General features: G+C 42.6%; 2 protein-coding genes across 7 annotated transcripts in view; one reads left to right on the top strand and one right to left on the bottom strand.

Moving 5' to 3' along the window:
* Window positions 1-8,359, top strand: part of Tatdn1 (TatD DNase domain containing 1) — a 26,385-nt gene extending 18,026 nt beyond the window's left edge. For 4 of the 6 annotated variants that reach the window (XM_029547945.1, XM_029547944.1, XM_029547946.1 and 1 more), the window contains 3 exons: window positions 2,609-2,679; window positions 3,500-3,626; window positions 7,232-8,359. In XM_029547945.1, the coding sequence (XP_029403805.1) occupies window positions 2,609-2,679; window positions 3,500-3,626; window positions 7,232-7,328 (295 nt within the window). In that variant the 3' untranslated portion in view covers window positions 7,329-8,359. The remainder of the gene's footprint in view (window positions 1-2,608; window positions 2,680-3,499; window positions 3,627-7,231) is intronic. The other 2 variants (XM_029547942.1, XM_029547943.1) reach the window with 1 other exon arrangement.
* Rnf139 (ring finger protein 139) lies at window positions 7,900-19,826 on the bottom strand. The gene is made up of 2 exons (XM_021216894.2): window positions 19,288-19,826; window positions 7,900-9,981 (listed from the first exon to the last, which is right to left on the bottom strand). Exons 1-2 carry the CDS (start codon window positions 19,466-19,468, stop codon window positions 8,159-8,161), a joined length of 2,004 nt encoding a protein of 667 aa, XP_021072553.1. The 5' UTR covers window positions 19,469-19,826; the 3' UTR covers window positions 7,900-8,158.
* Between the last annotated feature and the right edge of the window lie 2,803 nt (window positions 19,827-22,629).

Raw genomic sequence — 22,629 nt, 5'->3', positions numbered from 1 at the left:
GTTGCTGGGATTTGAACTCAGAACCTTCAGAAGAGCAGTCAGTACTCTTAAACTGCTCAGCCATCTCTCCAGCCCCGTTTTCAAGTATTTAAGATGAAATACACTCTAGCTTTCACTTCTAGCTCCGAAGTTCTCTCATCTAGCATAGTCTTGACAAATAAGAATGCCTTCTGTCTGAAGACATTATAGTCAGAAGTCATTTTCTAACTGTTCAGCTGCTTTTTTCTTGGTTGTTTCCCTCACGTGGTTGATCTCTTTTGATGGGGACTTTCTTCAAATGCCAGGTAGTCCTTTTAGGTGGATATAGTGGCACATGCTTATTTTACCCTGAAGCCTAAACAAGAATGTAAAAGGCTAGCTTCACTTACAAGGCAAGTTTGAGGACAGCCTGGGCTATATAAAATCTTGTCACACATAACTTATTGGAAGCTCTAGGTGAGTCAGTAAACTGGCAGGTTAGATCACAGCTGGACCTTTGCACAGTGGGTTCTCACACAAGCCTCTGTAGAGACCTTTTTGGGGGTGGATCTTTTTCTAGAAGGGTGCCCTGTGATCTTTGCTAGGAGTAGGGTAGGGGTTTGTAAATGTACATGGAAGTGTCCTGGAGCAGAGCGAGACACGAGAGGACTGTCAGTTCAGTCTGCATCTTTAATCCCACGTCCCTGCTGTGCTGGATGTCCCCCGTCCCCTACCTTGTGTTTTCTTCACCCAGCCCTGAGTCACAGGTTGGTTATCTGTTTACCTCAACATTTCTCTGTCTAAACCATTCCAGTTTCCATTCTCAGTCCTAGCTCTGCATTCTAGGTGTCTACTTCTGGGGTATTTCTTGGGTGAATCTGTTTGCCAATCTCTTTCTGGGCCTTTAACATTTATGTCACTTAGTACTTAAACACTATTAATCATTTCTCCTTTCATGTTTTGCTTTATTACGATGGGTTGGGATAACAGGCATGGGTGCAGTGATTATCAAGGAACAGTGAAAAGACCACTGCTGCAGGATCAAGAAAATAGGGATGAATACAAGCAGCATGTAGGATTGGGAGGCAGTGAAGTTACTTTGTAAGAGATGCACCATCCCACAGAGGGTGAGCCAGGTGTGACCACCATTACAACATGGGCTTCGGAGGTGGCAATGTGTCAGGGTGGGTTTACTGATTCTAACACGTGTAACCACTGTGTTGGGATTTAGTGTGTGGGAGACTGTGCTTTATTTTTATTGGGGGGGGTGGGGTGGGGTGAGGGTGTGTGTGGTTTCTGCTTTGTTCACTCTAGCTACAGACCTAAAATTGTTGTAAAATGTCTTTACAGTGAATTTGTGATTTTTTTTTTTTTTTAATACAAGGACAGTACTTCTCATTACTTTGAATACTGATTCATTCTAAAACTTTCTGGCAATCTAAAGCATTTTTATATTCCTGCTTGTGTCTTGGGTGAGCTAGGTCTGGCCATGTTTTCTTTCTGAGCACCTAGCTGAAAAGGTAGCAATCAGCGGTACTAGGTAACCATCAGCGGTGCTAGGTAACCATCAGCGGTGCTAGGTAACCATCAGCGGTGCTAGGTAACCAATCAGCGGTACTAGGTAACCAATCAGCGGTGCTAGGTAACCAATCAGCGGTGCTAGGTAACCATCAGCGGTGCTAGGTAACCATCAGTGGTGCTAGGTAACCATCAGCAGTGCGTAACCATCAGCGGTGCTAGGTAACCATCAGCAACCATCAGCGATGCTGTACAGGCATGGCAGCATCCTGTTCTAACCACAAAAGGCTCACTGCTTAGGGCCGTGCCATCTCTATCCCAGAGCAAGGCCTGGGGCCAGGGCCACATTCAAGGACTAGAGTGTCCATGGGCAGTGAGGGTGCAAATATGTAAGTGTGTTCTTACAGGACAGCGAGGCTGGAGAAGCAGGAGTAGTCTGTTACAGTGGCTGAAAATAAATTTAGAAGTGAAAGTTAACAGCATCCTGATCATTCTGTTACATAAATATCTTTTTGTAACCTTAAACTTTACTTATGCTAATAAAAGTCTATTAAAATGNCAACTGGTAAGTATGAAAAAATGATATCCCCTAAAGGCACGAATATTCAATATGCCACATTCTAATTCCATTATTTTTTTTTTTAAAGATTTATTTATTTATTTATTATATGTAAGTACACTGTAGCTGTCTTCAGACACTCCAGAAGAGGGCGTCAGATCTTGTTATGGATGGTTATGAGCCACCATGTGGTTGCTGGGATTTGAACTCCGGACCTTCGGAAGAGCAGTCGGTGCTCTTACCCACTGAGCCATCTCACCAGCCCCTAATTCCATTATTACATCAACCCTTTACATTAAAGGAGGAGCTGGGAGCTGGCTCAGTGGTTAAGTGCACCTGCTGCCCTTTCAGAGGACCTGGCTGGATCTTCTAGTCTCTGGAGTGCCTATTCACATGACTTTCACATACAATGTGCATGCAATGTGCATACTTAATGTGTGACATAAGTAAAAATCATGTTAATTGTTACAAAAGGGACAAAAGTAGAGGTTGATTTGAAGTTGACCATAATATGGATTCTGTAAAGGGTAAGGATATATTCACTAAATATCATTTTAAAATACTGTTTTCAAGCTCCCTGAAAACTGAAGCTAACTTGGAAGTTCTGAAGTCAATACCTAGTGAAAAACTAATGATTGAGACAGGTAAGTAGAAGATTCCAGAAACTCAAATTCCATACCAAATCAGGATTTTAGAGGTTATTACTGATGGAAAATTACTTTTATTTTCAGTTTAGCCAAACCTTAAACCTTATAAAAGATGACAGAATCTGTGCTAACTAGAGTCTGTATTTCTGACTATTTAATGAAATGAGTCCCCTAAGCAGTTTAAGAAGGGCTTTGAGATACTCTACTGTGGTTTAATTCTATAGCCCTCTGAGACAAACAGCAGCCACTAAAATCAGGTGCTTTAGTGTAAGGACTTTAGATGATGTTTGTAACCTATCCTCTGTAACTCAAAGGACTGCAGCTTTAAGGCTCTAGACTGAGCCACTCTAGGGAAATTCACTTTATTTCTTAGGCAGCCACAGCAGCAACTGTAGTGGCCTTGCAATGCCTCTGTCCTGTGCAAGCTAATCGCAGAGAAGTGACAGGGAAACAGCTCAGTGGCAGAGCATCTGCCTGGTATTCCCAACACTGGGAGACAGGCTAGTATTCATGAGCACGCTCTCACATGCAGTACAAGCAGTACAGAGCAGTCTTAAATGCTGAGGCGTGCCAGTGAGACTTCTTGTACAGTTAGGTCTTTTTCCCCCAAGCACGTCATACGGCAGCCAATTTAGAAAGGAAATAGGATAGATAAAAATTAGTCTAAAGTGTAGGCTGGGACTTCATGCTTTCCTTACAACTGTTTTCTGTTGCATTAATTTTTGGAATTCTATGTTATATACCAGTGTGATGTTCATGACAAAGATTTAGAAAAGTAAATTCCTTAACACTTTTTCTCCCTTTCCCCTAACTCTAGATGCACCTTGGTGTGGAGTTAAAAGTACGCATGCTGGATCAAAATACATAAGCACTTCATTTCCTACCAAAAAGAAATGGGAAAAAGGGCACTGCTTAAAAGACAGAAACGAGCCCTGTCATATCGTGTAAGTTGTTTTGCTTGCGTGGACTTGAGGGTCGTCAGAGATAACTGCTGACTGCCACTCAGTGAATGGTGGGCAGGGTGGAAGCTCTGCCATCTGCTCAGGTTCAGGTCAGCTCACAGGAGCTAGCACTGTGGTTAGTGATAAGCCATCCATTGGCATTTGACACAAGGTCAAAGACCATTTGAATAGTGACTTGGAAATATGTGCACCCTAACTGCTGTATCATCTCCTAGGTTCCCATCCTCTTAATCCAAATGACTTTACTGCCTCAGTGAGAAAGCTATGGGTCTGGTCCTTTGTCATTTTGTAGGACAAGGAAAAGACTCAAAGCTTGCCACAGAAGTGCTTGACTGTACCTTTCCTGCTACTGTTTATAACCAGTTAGCTGGCCTTTAACCATGACCTGGTGGTTATCTGCATAGCAAGTATGGACAACAACAGCAACCAGGGAGGTTACCCAGTTCTCTAACCCTTACAGTGAGGTGACAGGTGGTAGCATGTCCTTTCCTCAGCACCCCTGCCCCCAAATGCAGGGATCCAGAAAAGGATGTATGTAGACAGCTGTGAAGACTCTGGGCAAGTAAGAAAAGTTGGTCAGATCATTTAATGGGCACCTATCCAGAATAAGTCTAGAATCTACTGGTTTAGTCTGGTTTGCCACTCTGGGCTTGTCTCTAACATTTATGGTTTAATAGCACAGATTGTTTCTGTCAGAGTGTAATATCTTGAAATGTGCCTTTAAAAAAGTACTTTGTAATAAGTAGAGTATAAGGCAGATCTAAGGTTCAGCAGGCAGAGAAGTTAATTGAGTGTCCTTTTATATACACATTTGGGTTTTTTTATTTAACATGCTGGTTTTGGCAGAGTTTTGAACTGATGCTTTAAAGCCAGAGGCAAGGACTCTTTGTACTGCTTGCTAAAATATTTTTCATTCTTTTTGAATGGAGGAATTTGCAGATTCATCCAGAAGACATTATTTCTCCTAAGCCTTTGACAGTTTAAGGGGATCCTAGAGATGCTGAGACAGGAAAGATAAGCGGCTATTTTTGCCACAGCCACTTCTTGGCAAACACACTGCTTGGAGGATGTAGTGCCAAAGGATGTTTTTTGTACTGCCTTAAATGCTTTGAAAACTCATCTTTGGCTTACCTGTAAATCTGCATGACAAAATTTCAAGTACAGACTTAAAACTGCAGTTAACTAAATTGCAGAACTTGGGAAAATCAGAACATGCAAGCTAAAAGGATGTCAACATTTCAGACCTGCTCTGCTACTTATAATTTTTGCCAACTTCTACCCCACTAAGTTTTCCATCTTAACTATTTACCTGCCGGTCTTCCTTACCTTTAGACTATAAAGTTCTTGAAACACATTTTGGGGCTCCTGCTGTGTCAGGAAAGGTACAAGTTATTGAGGCTACTAGCTAAGAGAAAGCGGGTGTTCTTATGCTCACACCCCCATGGGATGAACTGTGGCAGGAGTTTGGATAAGGAGCCCCTGCTCCCTGGAGCAGACAAGCAGATACAGTCTAAGACAATAAGCTCCAGAGGTGTCACTCTGACTGGGACCTTGGAGTTAGCAACTGTCTGCCCAGAGGGCACTAGGAGCACGCAGGCTTTGCCATTGTAGAATTTTACTGTTCACTAAGCATGACTGGAGTCAGGTCAGATAAAGACAAACACCTTGAGCAAAGGCAGCCTGTGAAGAAGAGCCTCGGCAGTAACAGGGAAACAATGGACCTAGTGTAGCAGAAAGTAGGATGAGGTGGGTGGAAGAGAAATCTGGGACAGCAAAGTGAGAGCAGATCCTTGGGGCTTTTGTCTGCCAGCCTTACTAGTATAGATTTCATCATGACCCAGAGACTAAAAGCAAGAGAATAGCAATTTTGTTTGAGCCAGGGTCTCCTGTAGCCCGAGCAGCTTACAAGCTGCTGTGTAGCAGTAGGTGACCTTGAATCCCTAACCCCCTGCTTCTATCTCCCAAGTGAATCACTGTGATGTCTATGTCCATTTTTTTTTTCCCAAGAGTTAACTGCTTGTCATTTCAATACTGAAAGGCAAAGGGTAGACACTTTTAAGACTTTAATACCTGTGCCTAGTCTAAGGATGTCACAGTAGGAGCTGGAGAGATGGCTTGGAGAATAAGGGCATCGGAGATGTTCCCAGCACCAGGTACCGGGCAGCTCACAACCACCTAGAACTCCAGCTCCAGGGGAATCTGATTCTTCTGGTCCCTGCACTCATGTACATATGTATTTACACATGTAACACACACACACACACCTGAAAAAATAAACAAGCTTAAGTGTCACAATACCCCAGAATGCTATACTTAACTGCAGCTTTATTCCTCAAAGTATAGAAAAATGCACTGAATAAAAAGGTACTATACTGTTCAGGTTGCTGGCTTACTGGCTTACTGAGCAGTGCTTTCCTAAGCACCGGTGACATTAACAAACATGAGCAGTAAATGGCTCTGCTGCCCAGAGCAGCCGTGCCCTTGGCCACCGTCCGCCAGCAGCAGCAGTAGTACTTACAGACGCAGTCTGAGTTCACTGCACAGACTGCATGTGAATGTTTGTGTCACACTGGCAACAACTTGTAAAGGTCCAGCTAACTGTAAATCCTCATTCCTAGTTCTTTTGGATGTTCACACTTAGGGTCCTCAGAAAGGGAGAAAAAGCTCATGACCAGGAATATTTAAAGGTTTAATTCAAACTACAACCTGTATACAACCTAATCCATGTATAAAAACAGATAATTACTAGGAACCCACTGCTGTTATCACTTTGAGCAAAGAAACGGATCTCTGAGCTCTTCTCTCTGCTCTGAGTACACGCCTAGACCCCTCCCACAGCCACACCTAACTTGCCGTATTTGTTTATTTAATGCATGTGAGTACACTGTAGCTGTCTTCAGACACCCCAGCAGAGTAGCATCAGATCCCTTTACAGATGGTTGTGAGCCACCATGTGGTTGCTGGGATTTGAACTCAGAACCTCTAGACCACCAGTCAGTGCTCTTAACTGCTGAGCCATCTCTCCAGTCCACTTGTATTTAGTATGCACACAAACATTCCTTGCTGCCCATTAGAGACTAGATCAGTAAGCAGTACCTTTCAAATTTTTGGCCCTATTCTCTTCAATACCATCATTTTATTCATATTATATATAAATATATACACACATATATATTTTATTTATAAATATAAAAGTTATACTAGTAAAACAAGTAAATATAAGTAAAACTAAATCCAAAGTAGAAAGGTACCTACTTAACCTGTTTTACTGTGCAGTATACATTTCACTTTTTTAAGAAGCTCATGATCCAGTAACAAATGTGCCAGGACTCCCACCCTCTAGGATAATTCCATTAGTGGTGCACTTACATGACCCTATAACTTTATATGCACATTAACTCCAGAATCTTACAGTTGACAGTGATTGGGGATGCTTTCCTACAGATACTACTGACAACTTTAATAACTCATAAACCTCCTTAGAAGAGGTGCTAGTATAAGATCTTCTCGTGTTTACATAGAAAAAGGAGATTACATACCTCTAACAATATACTCTGAGTAAGTTGATCCCTTGTTTTTTGTTTTAGTCAAATACTGGAGATAATGTCAGCAGTCAGAGGAGAAGACCCACTGGAATTAGCCAACACGCTATATAACAACACCATTAAAGTATTTTTTTCCTGATTTGTGTTTTCTTTTTATGATGTGGAATTTCATAGTAAAACTGTGAGCTTTATTAAGGAAATTTTTTCCAGTTGTTCTTTAAAGTGGTGGCACTATACATTACACCTCACACTGCTTAATGCTTTAGTTAACAATGACCACCTTTTTACTGTGTACCTCAGAAGTCTGAAAGAACAGTTTTATGCTCTCACTGCACACACAGTGATGCTTACTAAGACTTAGACAGCACACCCTGGTTTATAGCAAAGTTTAGTTGATAACAAGCCTATTTCTCAATGCTGTCCCTGTTTTTTGACTTTTGAACCTAGCTCTAAGCTGCAGCTCAGGTTTCAAGTTTCTTAGTTGTTTCTAGCAGGTTATCTTCCCTTAGTTTTAGAAGACTTTTATAGCCTTTCTACTCAAGATTTTTTCTCGTCTCTTATCCTAACATTCCTTTATTCTGCATTTTCATTTTCCCACTCAGTTTAAGGAAAAGCTAGAGTCCAGCATTAGATATATTCTAATTTCATGGAGGAATCTTTGGCACAATTGACGCACCGTATGATCATTATCTCTATTAAGAAGTTATTTGTTCAAATTTTGTCATAAAAACGTGAAAACATTTTATTCTATGTACAATAATGTACACAAATTTAAATAGGTCACCAAAGAGACCAGAAGTAATTAAAGAGGTATATTTACAGTAGCACATCACAGTAAACGGACAATCATTCACAGTTTCAGCATCGATACTGCTTTTGTGCTTGCTTACACACTGATGTGAAGCATATTACTCCATTTCGGATGAACTGAATTTTAAACAAATACCTCAATGATTAGTAAATGCTACTTTAATCAGTGTCATCATTAAATTCTGCTGCTGCTGCTGCGCCTGTGTGCTGAATCCCCCCGTTTCTTTCTCTTTGAACATCATCATCACAGTCTGTACTGTCATCCTCGTTCAGTTCTCGGTCAGATCCAGCAGCATCTTCTCTTAAAGCTTCCTCTGGGTTTGGATTTTCATTGGGTGCAATAAACCCGTTGTTGTTAGATACATTTGAGTTATCCTTGATCTCGTCTTCGATATACACTTTCTGATGGCACATTGGACAAGTATCTTGAATGTACAGCCATTTCCGAAGGCAAAGTGCATGGAAATAATGGTTACACGGTGTTATGCGAGCAGATGTTGTGAACTCATGATAGCAGATTGCACAGACATCATCTATTTCTTGCAAGTGGGTCCCTTTTATCTCAGGAAGTGAATTAATTTTCTTAACAGCAGTTCTACGATTCATGAATGTCTTCCAGCCATTTTTTACTTGTAAGTAGATATTAAAATATGCATGTAGGCACATCATACAAGCCCGAATTTTACTTCCTGACTCAAACATCATGGTATAGGCCCCATTCCCAAACATTACTACTCCAAATATAAATTCGATAATATTGCCTGTGGAACGAACAAAGTAGACATAGTCATCAAGCTTTTCCCAGAGGACGTTATAGTAGCCATCAATCATGAACAGCGTGTAGACAGTGAGGGAGACGATTACCTTCAAGCAGAGTTCCACACAGAAGGCTGTAACTGCAAACAGCCATGTATTTAGTGCATAGTGATGCCAAAGGACGTAACTGAGGAAGACAGGGAGAATGAACAGGCAAGCAGAGACAAACAGCACAGGGAAGTGTCTATGGAAAGATGACACGTGGGAGGCACTGAGAGACATTAATACAGGGTCTGTCATCCCATGGATGAAATGCAGGACTGCAGTTAATAAAAGGCACATGTTTCTACTTAAGCGAATAAGTCTCTCTTCAGGTCTCAGCCCACTTAAACCAGTCTGAAGAGCCAAAATGAAAAATAAAACAGGAGCTACAAAGCCAAGCCGCCTGTCATCTTCTTCATTTGATCCAATAAAGGCCAGTATTCCAAGGCCCAAATAATGGGCTATTGAAGAAATTACAGCACTCATGCCTAGTACAGTTAGTGTAGAATCACACCCACTAATTATTAGATTACAAATGACGTCCCAGAAGTCATCCCAAGAAATAAAGAAGGACTCAGTTTCATTTGCCATCCTTAAAATGTACATTAACACTGTAGCCTGGGCTGTAATTCTTGTTAGCCAGAAGACCCGAAGTATGTCTGGGAAACGAATCCTCTTCCATGTGTCCTCCATCAGTAACTGTAATCCATAAATTCGGTACATATGCCTCACTAACAAGTAAACATACCTAGTAGAGTAGTAAAACCACTTAAGTTTTACCACCAAGACAAGCACTGTGTTAAATATGAGAATCAAGGACGACATGAGCACTAATGTCTCTCTGATGTGTAATGGCAGCTCTGTGATTAAGCCCATTATAGGAACCAAGATATTCAAAATCATTAACTGTGAATAGATGGACTGAATCTGGAGTAATGTGACATATCCAATTCCAAAGGTTAGCTGCAGAACGATGAGTGCCATCCACAGTGAGGGCCCTTTCCGAGGAAGCAACTCGATTCCAAATGCTGACGTGTTGTAGGCACCATAGAAGTCAATGTGCAAAGCAGCATAGTAATTCACCAACACTGAAGTTGCAGCTAATAGAAAGGCTGAGCTGTACATGTAAAACTTGAAAAGTGATCGCTGTGACAAGATCAGAACAATACTGGATACAACTATACCTGAGGACAAAAGAGAAAAGGGTATTCAAATGAACTATTTTTAAGCATGTGGTTTTTATACTAGCAATTACAACTTTCTTCCGTCGTTATGCTATTTTTACAGTTGTAAAACATCAAGACAACTCAGGCTTTACAGGGCAGTAAAGATTTGAGAAGTCAGAGTTCTAAACCAGAGCAAATAAGTACATTGTTAAAACCTTGGCCCTTTATTTTCTGGCTTCTAAAGTAATTCTGCTTGTCATAGTATATACACATCCACGCAAACCAAACTAAACACATTTTTAAAAACCTGGCCCCTTATTTTCTGGTTTCTAAAGCAATTCTGCTTATCATGTTATATATACATCCATGCATGAGACTACTAAATTATCTTCAGAACAAAACTGTAATGATATACATGTACTTTTTGATAATTTTTTAAACTCAAGAGAATACTTCCTATGTAATTTCATAATCATTAATAATAAGGCTTTTCAGAATGAAAGTGTCTAGACTGAAAGGCTTGTTCTACTTAGTTTCAGAACCCTTTCATCAAGTGTTCTTTACACAAGGTGAACTTTTATATGTCACCTATCACCTCCTTTCCTTCCAGCTGAGCTCAGTAGGTTCTTTCTTAGATATGCATATTCCCCAAGGGTTCTAACTCAGGCCCCCAGGACATTCCTTCACATTTCTGAAATGCTCTCCAAGTTCCCTTTCCCTACAAACTGAATCACATCTTCAGAAAACCAAATCATGTTTTAAAGGCTAGCTAGCTGGCTGGCTATAAGCATCAGTCCCATTATTCCATGTAAGTACTGTAAATGGTCTGATGATCGGGTGCCAGGCAACATATGCTCTCCAGTCAGCATACCTACAATACTTTTAGGACATACCTAGTGTGCTACCTGATACTGAAGTTTGTAACTATCTAGTGATCACCCCATTACATAGTTCTATCCCTGCCTTATAAATCAATGGACTGCACAATGCTGTATACAAAGAAAGGCTATTTATTGGGGCACTGTTTCAGTACCATATGCATTATGCTCTTAAAAAATGATCACAAAGTACAGCCTGAGTAAGAAAATTTGACAAGCAGAGACAAAGCTAAGAAGCCAAAAGCACTTGAGTAGCTTTCACTTCAGTACACCCAAAGAACACACCAATTTAAAATTTAAAAAAATGCATGAATTCACAGCCTGCACGAATTTAAAAGGGAGCAATGGCTGGTTCCTGTAAGGGATTACCCTGTGCCTAAACACCAGGTTCTTTGTGAAAAGGGAAAAACAACCAACCAACCACACTTGTGAAAAATCTCAGTAAGATCCACCTGCTATCCCAGAAAGTGGGGCTGCTTGGAGCATGGTTGCTGGGAAAGGAAAACAGTACTACTTCAGCCTGCACGACGCCCACATGCTATCTAGCTCTTTCTAAGTGGGACTATCCCAGACCTACCTCATCTCGGTCTCATGCCACTTAAGAGACGGAAAGTAAAGCGGTACTAAACCGCTGCACGGCAACTTGCTACTCAGAGTCTCAGTCCTTACCACCAACTATCCAGGACCTTAGCTCATCTTTTTGTTTTTGTTTAATACTAATAACTTTTTCTCCGAATCTTCCTTACACACTCAAGTTGAATGGTGAGTTGGCTGTTAGGAATGCTGTTCAAAAACAAGTGCCATTTGCTCTATGTATGTACCAAATGAACCAACTGGGAAACGGTAGGAGAGGGTAGGTACTGCCACTACAGCCTCTGCTGGGTCTGGGTATGGCCCAAGCAATCTGATCCTTCCCTTTCTCCAAACCAGGACACCTCACTATCTGTATACTCACGCTGGCCCCAGACCTGTGCCTGCCTCAGCCTCCTAAGTGCTGGACTGTAGGCACAGGCTACACCCCTAGCTTCACACTATTATTCCCTGAGAAAAGTTACATTCTCAGTGTAAAGTCAGCAAACACTCCAAAAGTAGCATACACTTGTAATTCCTACACAAAAGCTATAGACAGATCTTTTATAACCATGTTCTTATGGAATATGGGGAGAACCAACTCTCACTTTACAGAAAAAATACCAACTCCCCAACTAATAAGTCTCCAAAGGAAACGTTCTCTCTGGTGATCTTCGGGAAGCACCGTTCAGGTTTCTTTGCGTTCCACAGCTGAGACATGGGTTGGTTTTTTTGTTTTTTTTTTCCCCCCTTAGGGTCCATCTTAAGGGTCCAAGGAAACCCAGGGGTAGCTTTCATTAGGGCTTATAAGGGACTTATAAGGGACTTGCTTTCTTTTAAAGCACCCCCTTTAGACACAGAGAATTGAATTAAACCATAACCTGGGAATTTCAGTCCTAGACTCCAGTATAATATAATTACTGGACTGTTAATAAGTTCTCAAGGCAGAAAAAGAACCAAGCATCAAAATCTATTCATGAACTTTGAATTCCTATATGAACTGAATGCACCAAAGAGTTCAGGACCTTTTCAATTAGAATTCCAAAACCAAGAAGTAGTAACAAGAAAGGAAGGGGTGCATCCATGCATTTTACACACCATGGCATGAGCTCTGCTTTTAGGAGACAGGGACTTGCTATGGACGTAGTCCAAAGCAGGCAAAGAAATAAAGTAATAAAAGACATTACTCCCTTACTTCAAACAGAGTCCTAAGTAATGAAATTCTGGGGGAAAAAAGTACTGTGAAATGATGTTCATCTGTTAGCATACTTGACAAATAAATTATACCACAGAGAAACCCTTTCTAAGCTTGGCATTGTGGTATTTACCTATAATCCAAGCCATACGTACTACGCTGAGCTATGTGAGACCCTACCTCAAAACAGCAAAATTCTATCAAACTTTCATTTTAGGGAAGACAAAACAACAGCGAGAATGATATCCTAGCTTTTTTATTTATGACATTGAATTTTAACAAGTATGATTGCATTACCATATGTGAACATGGATTTTAAAAGCCAAGCCCCAAAGAAGTGGTGGTTTGTGTTTTTGGAGACAGGTCTCTCTCTCCTTAGAGCACGAGGTGTCCTTGAACCCACAGAGATCTGCCTATCTCTGCTTTCAGAGTGCTGAGACTAAAGGCATGCACTACTAAACTAAGGTCTGAAGAGGTAACGTGTAATCTTTTGAGTTCTCTTGTTCTGTCTTCACCATCTATGTCTAGTCCTTGTCTAGAATCCAAACTTTCAACTTCCAAAAGCTGTGGAATCCATAGTGACAAGACTCTCTTGTTTAGGAATGCAGTGAATGACAGTTTGGAACTTCTGAATATCCTCAGGATGGAGACTGATTGTTAGAGAAATACAGCCTTTTAGGCCTGAAAGTTCTGGTCCCATTCCTACCCCTTTGGCCCCTTCCTACTTCTAAGGAGGGGGATAATGGATAAAGGCTCAGCAGCTAAGCCAGAGGTGACCAATTCACCAACAGTGCCCACACAACAAAGCAACAAAACCACAGCAGGACTGAATTCTGATGGCTCCAGAAACCTTAATTTTGTAGTTCTAGAGGCTGGAAAGCTGACAGGCCACAGACACTCCCCAGTCCTCTCTCTCACCTCACTATGCCCTATACACCTACCTCTTCCTTCCATCTGTCCTTTGTCATAAATGGACAAATAGAGACATTTCCCCAGATTCTGTCTGTATTCTAGCAATGAATGGGTCAGGAAACTTGACCAGAGGAAAAACATTCTGGACTCAATGTGGAGGGAGCGGGGAGGGGCAGACAGACAGACAGACAGACACAGATGCACACTCACACAGCGTTTTTTCTTTATCATCACACTGTCTTACTGGCACCAAAGAGGAAGAACAGCTCTAATTTCTCATACATCCTGACCATTAATTAAATATGCATTCATACAGAGACATATAGACAGTGTGCCCTTTGAGGTTTTAAGTTTTTAATATTAGATTTCTATATTTTATAATTTTTAGATATTTCTGAGGACATCTCTGTACAAATTGTACATTCAGCATTAGTTTATTTAGAACTAATCAAAAATATAAGGTAGAGGTCCAGCATGATTTTCCCCCATATTATTTCTTACATATTTAGTACTACAAGGGTCTCTATAAACAATGTGACAATGTAATCAGAGTGACTACTACTTAAATCCTAACTTATACTTAAATTTTTTCCTGACTATTGATTAAAGAATCCTTCCATTTCTATTGACCATTCAGGGTTCTTCTGTGAAGGCCACTTTACCTTCTGTCCATTTCTTACAGTTTGGACAAGTGTCCTAACAAAAGGCTATATATTGAAGACTTAGTCCCTGGCAGGTAGTGACAGAGACAACTGGATCATTAGAGTTCTAAGTCCAACAATGCACTAATCCACGAATGAACTCACTGTTGAATGGAGAAGTCAGGACCTAGCTGGAGAAAGCCGGTCACTTGCAGGGGTGGGGTGGGAACAGTAGGATTGTGAAAGGGATGCCTTTAAAGGTATAGCTTGTCTTGGCCCCTTCCTGTCTCTTTGTGCTTCCTGTCTGCCGTGAGACAAGCAATTTTCTCTGCCATGACCTTTGGTCATAATGCTCTGCTTTACCACGGGCCCAAAATTAATTAATCAAGTGTTACAGACTGAACCCTCTGAACCTAGGAGTCAAAATAAGCCTTTCTTACTGCAAGTTAATCTTAGGCACTCTGTCCCAACACGATGACTAACACAATATGGTGCTGGGAAGCTTTTCCTATTTGTGTGCAATTAGTAACAAATTATTTGTTGGTTATAAGTAATACCCAGGTTTATATCCAGTGTTTTGTTTTTTTAGATGCTAATTTATTATAAGGTTTTTAATCCTAAAAATTCAATATATAATCTTTCTATAAACTGATTATTCATACAGATAAGAGGAAGGGAGCCAGTAATTTTTCCATATTAAGTAAATATATTTACTTCTCTGAACCTCAATTCAACTCTACCTCTGAAATCTACCAAGTTTCTACTGTACTTGTGTCTATTTCCGAGCTGTGCACTTTATACTCCTAGTCTATCTGTCCCTCCCCACGGTTCTCAACCAGGATAAGATTCCTCCCTCCTTGGGGACACTTGACAACATCTAGGGTCGGAATGGCTGTTGACAACTGAAGTGTGTGTTACATGGACAGGGTGTTACTGGCAGAAGGTAGGGAGATGAGGAAAAAAAGGCTAGATATGGTACTTTGTAGACAGTGCCCCATTCCTAGGTTTATGCTGTCCAAAATGTCAACAGAGCTACTGCTGAGGAATGTCTGTCTCTTCCCCTGCCAGACACAGTTACTTCTGCTTCACTCCTGCCTTCTCACACCACAAGTTTTCAGTTTTTCCCACTGAGTGGATGAGCTCAGTCAGTATCAAAGAAAATCCTCAATTCTTTTACAGTGGAGAGATTCCCAACTAACACACATTTAGAGTATGTCTTAAGTTGGCTGTTTTGTTATTTTCAATAGTGCTATAATGACTATTCTTGCTCATAATCTCTAAGTCCTCATAACTAGATTTGTGAATCAAACGGTGTATCGTAAATGTCACTCGATGGCCAGAGATATAGCTCAGGTGGCAAGAATACTTTCCTACCTAGCACGCCTGAGAGCTGGGTTCAATCCCTGGCATCTTATGAAACCAGCCTACAGCAGTACAACCTTACAATCTCATCAGTACTGAGGTACAGCCAAGAGAATCAAAAGCTCAAGGTCATCTTCAATTTGGGGTTAGCATAGGCTACATGTGACCCTGCCTCAATCAATATAGTCAGTATCAGTTGACAATGCCAGATGGTTTATACAAAGGTGATGGCTTGCCAAATTATATAAATTTGCCTATTTCAAATAGGTAAACACCTGTGCCAAATACTTTTAAAATCACACTTTGCATGCTTCACCGATCTAACAGATAAACTATTTCTTTCATTAACAATGAGGCTAGGAACTACTTTTCTTTACGGGCCACCTGAAGTTTATCCTATGGAAGCATAAGCCTTCTTTTTAAAGGACTTTTCATACATGATATAAACATTTTCCTCTCAATTTGTCATTTTAAAAAGATTTTCAATAAAGAAGGTTTTTTTTAAATTATTTTTAAATATTCAAACTTATTATATTTGTAATTCCTCAGTTTTCTTTTATGGTTAGAATCCTTTGCCATGTCAATCAATTGCCAGCAGATGAGTAATACTATTAAAACACACTTCTATGCTTGCCTCTTCTCTTTTGTCTTTAAATTTGCTAATTCAGCATTATACTGTTGTGGGATGAGCTTCATTTACTATCTTAACACTACCTAAGAAATAGTTTATGTTCCCACACATGTACATATTGCTATGGTTTTCTTTATATCTCTAAAAGGAAAGGCTTTACTTTCTGACCTTTTGAAATCTCAAACTGGGGCTGGAGAGATGGCTCAGCTGTTAAGAGCACTGATTGCTCTTCCAGAGGTCCTGAGTTCAATTCCCAGCAACCACATGGTGGTTCACAACCATCTCTAATGAGATCTGATGCACTCTTTTGGTGTGTCTGAAGAGAACTACAATGTACTCACATACATAAAATAAATGAATCTTAAATAGATGATGGATAGATGGATGGATGGATGGAAGGAAGGAAGGAAGCAAGCAAGCAAGCAAGCAAGCAAGCAAGCAAGCTAGCTCAAACTGGTCTGACACCAGATGCAAGTGCAGCTGTTGAAGCACCCTGTAGTCAGAGGAAGAACTCTGCAGACACTTAACACATCCAATTAGCAATGTTTGCAATGATGCTGGCCGAGGCCTGAGGTGTGCAAGCTTCAATAACAAATCCCCAACTGGTCTCCACTCACATCTTTCATACACGTACATGTTACTACTTCATTTAAGGTGTTTTTTTTTTTTTTTTAAAAATCACAAAACTTTTTTCAGCTTTTATTCTTACAAACAAAAAAATTAGCACAACTAGTCTGCTACAATTTAGAAAAATCATTAGATGATGAATTTAGAGGTCATTTTTTCTTATAAAACCTGACTCAATATTCTGAGACAATTTTTTCGAATAAATATTTGGTGATTTCAAAAGGATGAAATATCTACAACAAAGTATAGTCTTAATTGAAGCATTAAAATATTTTCTGAAAAAATGATCATACAAACAACTAACACATAAACAAATGCTTTTAAGGGTTTTTATCCTAACTCATTTATTGCCCTAACCTCCATGATAAAGATGCTGTGAACTTCCTTGGAGAAGCTGCACCTTCAAAATGAAACCTCTGCAAGGCTGAGGCGAGGCCCCCTGACTGTGCAGCGGTTGGAAGGTTGCAGGTGCAGAGCCTAATGACAATCTACCTTGGACTATCTTTAGCCCAAGTCATAGTGAGACCTAACATCCAGTGACTAACAAACCTTTTGGAGTATACTAACTAAACCTTAGTTCCCAACAGCCAGAGCTGTAGAGTACCTTCTTCAGACGGCATCCTGGGTCTATAGCAAGAACCTCTCAGCTTGGCTTTCAGCCACCTACTTAACATTCCACTAATGGTTTTTAAAGTGTCGTGTTATATAAACTTTTATCAAACTGTTACCATGTTGAACATGGAATTTGGGGTAACCTCAATCAGTGTTCATGGGCCACAGTCAATCAGATTTGGTTTCAGAATAAGCTATCTCTTATCCCATTTGAGATTTGTGTTTTTATGTTGACAATACCATCATTGTCTATCTTTATAAAGGTAGAGAAAACAAAACCACAGATCCGTGAAAAGGATCACCAGCAGCTCTTACTGAAATTCTTAAATACAAAACTGCTGTGAAGAAATAAAGTATAAGGAGTGGGTGAGGGAGCAATGACTTTCTTAAATGTTTTTTACCATAAATGCCTTAACTAAAGAAAACTCCTTTCTTTGGGTCTACCTAGTGTAGAGTACTCCAACAGGAAATGCATTAAACCCTCAGGTCCCCCAAAGTTGCCAGAATCTGCAGTTATCATGCCATGAAGATTCAAGGCAGTGGCTGTATGTACTATCTCTTAGGTGGCTATGCAGACTCTCACACACAGCTTTAATTTTTCGACAGAGAATGGTGGAAGTGACTTTAATAAAGAAAAGCAAAGGCCGGGAGTGGTGGCGCACGCCTTTAATCCCAGCACGGGGGGGGGGGGGGGGGGGGGGGGGGGGGGGGGGGTGTCACAGCACTCTGTACCGCATCTCCACACACTGAGGAAGAAGGAAAGGAAACCATTCCTGAAATCAGAAGCGTTTCTAACGCTCTGGCAAACACCAGCTGGGCACCAAACACCTAACTTCTACAACCTCATGTCTTCACCTGCAAAGTATAAATAACACGATCCACCTTTGAGTGACTGACAGATTAGGCAAAACCGTGAGAATGCTTTCTAGCGGACAAATGTAGAAGAGTCACTGCTAAGAAGAAAACTGCATCTTTATTGACACTCCTTTTCTGTGAGAATAAGACAACCCATGCTTACACTTCTGTAGGTCTTGGTCAGGACTTCACTACCAGGTACCCGCAAACCCCCAACAATTCAATAGCAAGAACCCACCTAAAAATTCATCTTAATGATCTCATCAACAAAACCTGCCAAGCTGTAACTATCAGGAAAAGATCTCTTTATGTGTTTCTCACTTCTGGTGATGTAGCAGAGAGAAATAGAAAGTGAAATATAAAATACTTTTAGAACTCAATCCATATGAAATGAAGACTGATCTTTCTGGTCTCCCGCAGATGTCTCATCACCCTGAGATGGTAAGCTTTCATAGTTACATCCAACACCTTATTATTTACTCATAGAAAGAGTTTAGGGCTTGTTATAAGTATAACCTTCCTCGCGGTGACTTTTGGAAATGGTTTCAAGGACTGACATTCAAAACTGTCTCATGGCTTGTGTGGCCATTTACCTCAAGTACTTCACGATCCCGTGGATTCAGAAGTGTCAACATACCCTGCACTGTGAAAAGGGGTAGACAGGGGGCTCAAGCTCTGGCTCAAGTCCAAGGTCACACACGGCGAGACCCGGATAGCTGTTTTTCCAGGGCTGTCGCATAGGACGCTGGAAGCCAGCAGTCATTCCCCCAAGAGAAACAGCAGACAGCCGCATGCTCACACAGCCGTGTTTTCTAAACCTCGCCCATCCAGGTGCCAACCGAGCAGAGCACAGACCCGCCAGCACCACTCCGCTGTCAACGCTGGCACGAGTACCCACGGGTCCCCGCACCCCCGCCAAAAGGCCCTCTGGGGGAACCGGACCGTGGCTCCCCAAGCCGCGTGCCACCAGTGCCCTGCCGTTCCCGTCCGCCCGGGAGAGGGCACGCCACGGCCCGCGGGCTAGCCCTACGCCGTCCTTACCGAGGAGCCGGAGGAAGATCTGAAGCCCGATGCAGAACCGGCTTTGGCTGGAATCGTAGTAGGAGTTGAAGATGGCGTCGATGATGTAGAGGCAGGGCACCCGGAGCGCCACTTCGAGCGCCGCCCAGACCTGCTGCTGGGCCATCCGCACCTGCTGCTGCGGGGGCCCCACCGCCGCCATGAGCCGCTGCCACACCGGGGCTGGGCGGGCCGGGCAGGGCAGGGCGGCGCGGGGGAGGCCCGGGGCCGCGGCCGGGGCGGGCGCCGACGAGAGTGGCTCCGCCCCCGGCCGCCTCCTGTCCTGTGTCCCCGCCCGCCCCGCCGCCCGCTCGCGTCCCTCGGTGGAGCAGGGGGCGGCGGCAGCGGCTGCCGGGAGGCCTCGGGGCGTCGGTGGTGTTTCCGGCCGGCTAGGGTCTGACTCCTCCTCCCTCCAGCGCCTCCCCCGCCAGCGGAGCCACCATCTTGACCCCGCCTGCCTCGGCCGTTGCTGCCGTTGCGAGGCCCCCGAGGCGGCGCCCGCGGTCACTCGAGAACGCGGAGCCGGCGCCGCGGCCCTGCGTCACAATCCGGCGCGCCGCGCAGCGTCAGCACGCGCGGCCCGGGCGAGCCTCGTGCGTTGCCATGGTCCCCGCCCGCTTCGCCTCGCCTCGCCTCGCCGCGGGGTGGCGCTCGCGTCGCCGGGCCGCCGCGCCCCCCGCGCCCGAGCGCCTCGGAGTGGCTGCCCCGCGGCGTTGGCGTGCTCCGAGCGTGGGATGCTGGGCTCCTGCGCACCCACAGTGTTAGATGTCTAGTAGAGCCCAGTGAGTGCCCCTTGAACTCGCCTTGTCCTGCTTGGGAGATGAAAGGCTGGAGGACGCCGCCCTGCCCACCTGCCTCTCCCCACCCAGAGGCCAGGCCTGAGGAATGGCAGGGGAAATAACCTGCGAGACGAGGCAGGCGTCACAGGACGATCCTTGAGCCAGACTTGGCACTGGCCTTGAGTTGCTAGGCGTTGCCAAGAAAAGCACCCTCGCCGTCTGTTTACCCATCTCCCTCCCTGTCCCCGTGGACGGTCATGCACATTTTATTAATGCCTTAGGAGCCTGACTTACGAGCAAGGACCCAGACCCCTCTGAGTTCTTTGATTTATTCTTGTCCTGAATAATCCTTAATCAGAGTTGATTAGAGCATTCTTTCGCTGCTCTGTCTTGCCTGTCAGTGGAGTTGGGTATGGCCTGGCTGTTGTTTCTCTGTTCCTTCTCCAGCAAAGGAAGAGAGTAAGGTCAGAGGCTGAACTGTAGACTTAGCTGTTTTGGTTTCAGGAACACAAAATCGCAACCCAGGAAGCCTGGTTGACTTGGGCTCCTAGCTCAAAGCGCATAAGCCAGTTTACAGCAGGGCTCTACAAGTTGGACCTCCCTCCCCACTCCACCCGACTCCTGCACAGGGAGGAGGTCTGTAAATAAAATTATCAGGCTTTAACAGAACCCTTTTGGGTGAAGGTGTTTGGAGTAGAAAGATGGTACCTCCACCCAGTTTTGTGGTTTGGGTTTAGTTTGGTCACCTTCCCCTCTTCCACTGTAGGCTACGGTTTTCTTTTACCAAAGCCTCTCTATCAACTATTACGGTGGGTATTGCCCTACCTGTTTTATCAAGGTTGAGACTGAGGTTTAGATAAAACGAATTGCAAGCTCACAAAGGTGCTAAGAGGGAGAGCTGTGTATGTCCCAGACCAGCAAGAATCAAAACCAGAGTTTGAACCTAATGCTATCTTAAAGCTTAAAACTTTGGTTTGTTGTGCTTCTTTTCACCCGCAGCCAATTCTCTAACTGAGACTTATCCTTCTTCCGATAGCTGCTGTCACCATCCTAACTCAAGACCCCAGTCCTTTCTCTGGTTTATTGTAAGACCACCAGATGGTTACCTTTTCAGATCTAGTAACTCTGGGCGACTTTCCTAAGCTGCATGGCTAGAGACTAACCTTGTGGTTATGACAACATTCCCAGAGGAAGGCAACCTTAGTGAAAGAATGACACAATCTTACATAGGGAACCTCAGGGATTAAATTAGCTACTCATCCCTCTCTTATTATGCCCCAAGTGTAATTAAAGTCAAAAGAGTGAAGCTATTACAGAGGAAAGGGTCCAGAAACACTAAAGTAAAAATGTGATAGGAGAGAAAGGGAGAATTGTATTATTATCATTCAAAAATAGAGAATAAAATATGATCTGAATGAACAAACTAATACACATCTATCTTGTTAGTTATAACAATATTCACACTGATACACAATATACACAGAAATGTGTTCAAAGATAATATGTTCATGTCATTAATGAGTCAAAAGCCTTTTGTCTGTCATTAATTATTCAAATGCTTCTTAGTAGCTTGTTTTTTTTTTTTTTTTTTTTTTTTTTTTTTTTTTTTTTTTCAAAATTGGGGTCTCAAGTTAGCTTGGAACTAGCTACATAGATCAGGCTGGCCTGAACCGCTTTCTATACACTCACCTGTGTTTGCCTCCCAAGTTCTGGAATTAAAGGTACTTTAAAAGTAGGGTGTATAAAACTTATGTTAGCTTCTCTCTGGATATCCTTGTCAGGCAAAGGAAAAAATAGACTAGGTTGTCAGAAGGAAATTTACTAGTGTACCCTGGCTTCCTTAGGTGGAGGGAGCAATCAGGGACAAGCGCTTGAGCCTCCCNCCCCCCGCCCCTCCCAACAAGGTCTTCTGTATTTCCTTCCAATGGATGATGCCAATTTCAGAAGAAGAATGGGAACTGAGAGTTACAATATGGACTATAGCTTCTATGTCCTTAGGACTTGTTTTAAAATGATGGTCTCTAAATTGTTTTTTGTTTGTTTGATTTTGGTTTTTCTCTTTTATTTAAAGTAAAATTCAGATATGCAGATACCTATTGAAATGCAAGTGTTGACATTTTCTGGTTTTGTAAGTCCAAACAGACTTTTTGTAGTTAACAAAGGAAACAACAGGCATGACAGTGGTGTTGGGAGTAAAGGTTGCGTCTCCATTTCCTAATATTTGGTTATTCCTTCAGCAGCATTTGCTGAGTGCTTTGCATGTGCTTCACAGTTAGCAGGCTGCTTCTGTCTCTGGGGAGTTTACCTATCTCATTCTCAGACAGGGGAGCGTGAAAATGAGAAATGAAATTGTTACACACCGTCCACATCAATCCTATGCTGACTTGTTGAAGGACACAGAACTAGGCCATGATAGTGACCGAATCAAGTTTGTGCTGCATAGTGTACTCTTCCCAGAGCATAAGATTAGTCTCCTAAAAGTAACTTGATGGTATTTGAGGGCAGGCAGTGGGGGAGGGTGTCAAATCCCAGACAGGGTTTCTCT

The sequence above is a fragment of the Mus pahari genome, chromosome 17, assembly GCF_900095145.1.
Source record: "Mus pahari chromosome 17, PAHARI_EIJ_v1.1, whole genome shotgun sequence".
Classification (NCBI taxonomy): domain Eukaryota; kingdom Metazoa; phylum Chordata; class Mammalia; order Rodentia; family Muridae; genus Mus; species Mus pahari.
This window is presented reverse-complemented; position numbering and strand designations above follow the sequence as displayed.

What these genes read in the sequence shown, in the direction of transcription:
- Rnf139 (XM_021216894.2), bottom strand. Translation starts at nt 19,468, where the DNA reads ATGGCGGCGGTGGGGCCCCCGCAGCAGCAGGTGCGGATGGCCCAGCAG. An exon ending in GATCTTCCTCCGGCTCCTCG is followed by an intron (nt 9,982 to 19,287) that starts GTAAGGACGGCG and finishes TTTTGTCCTCAG; the next exon opens with GTATAGTTGTATCCAGTATT.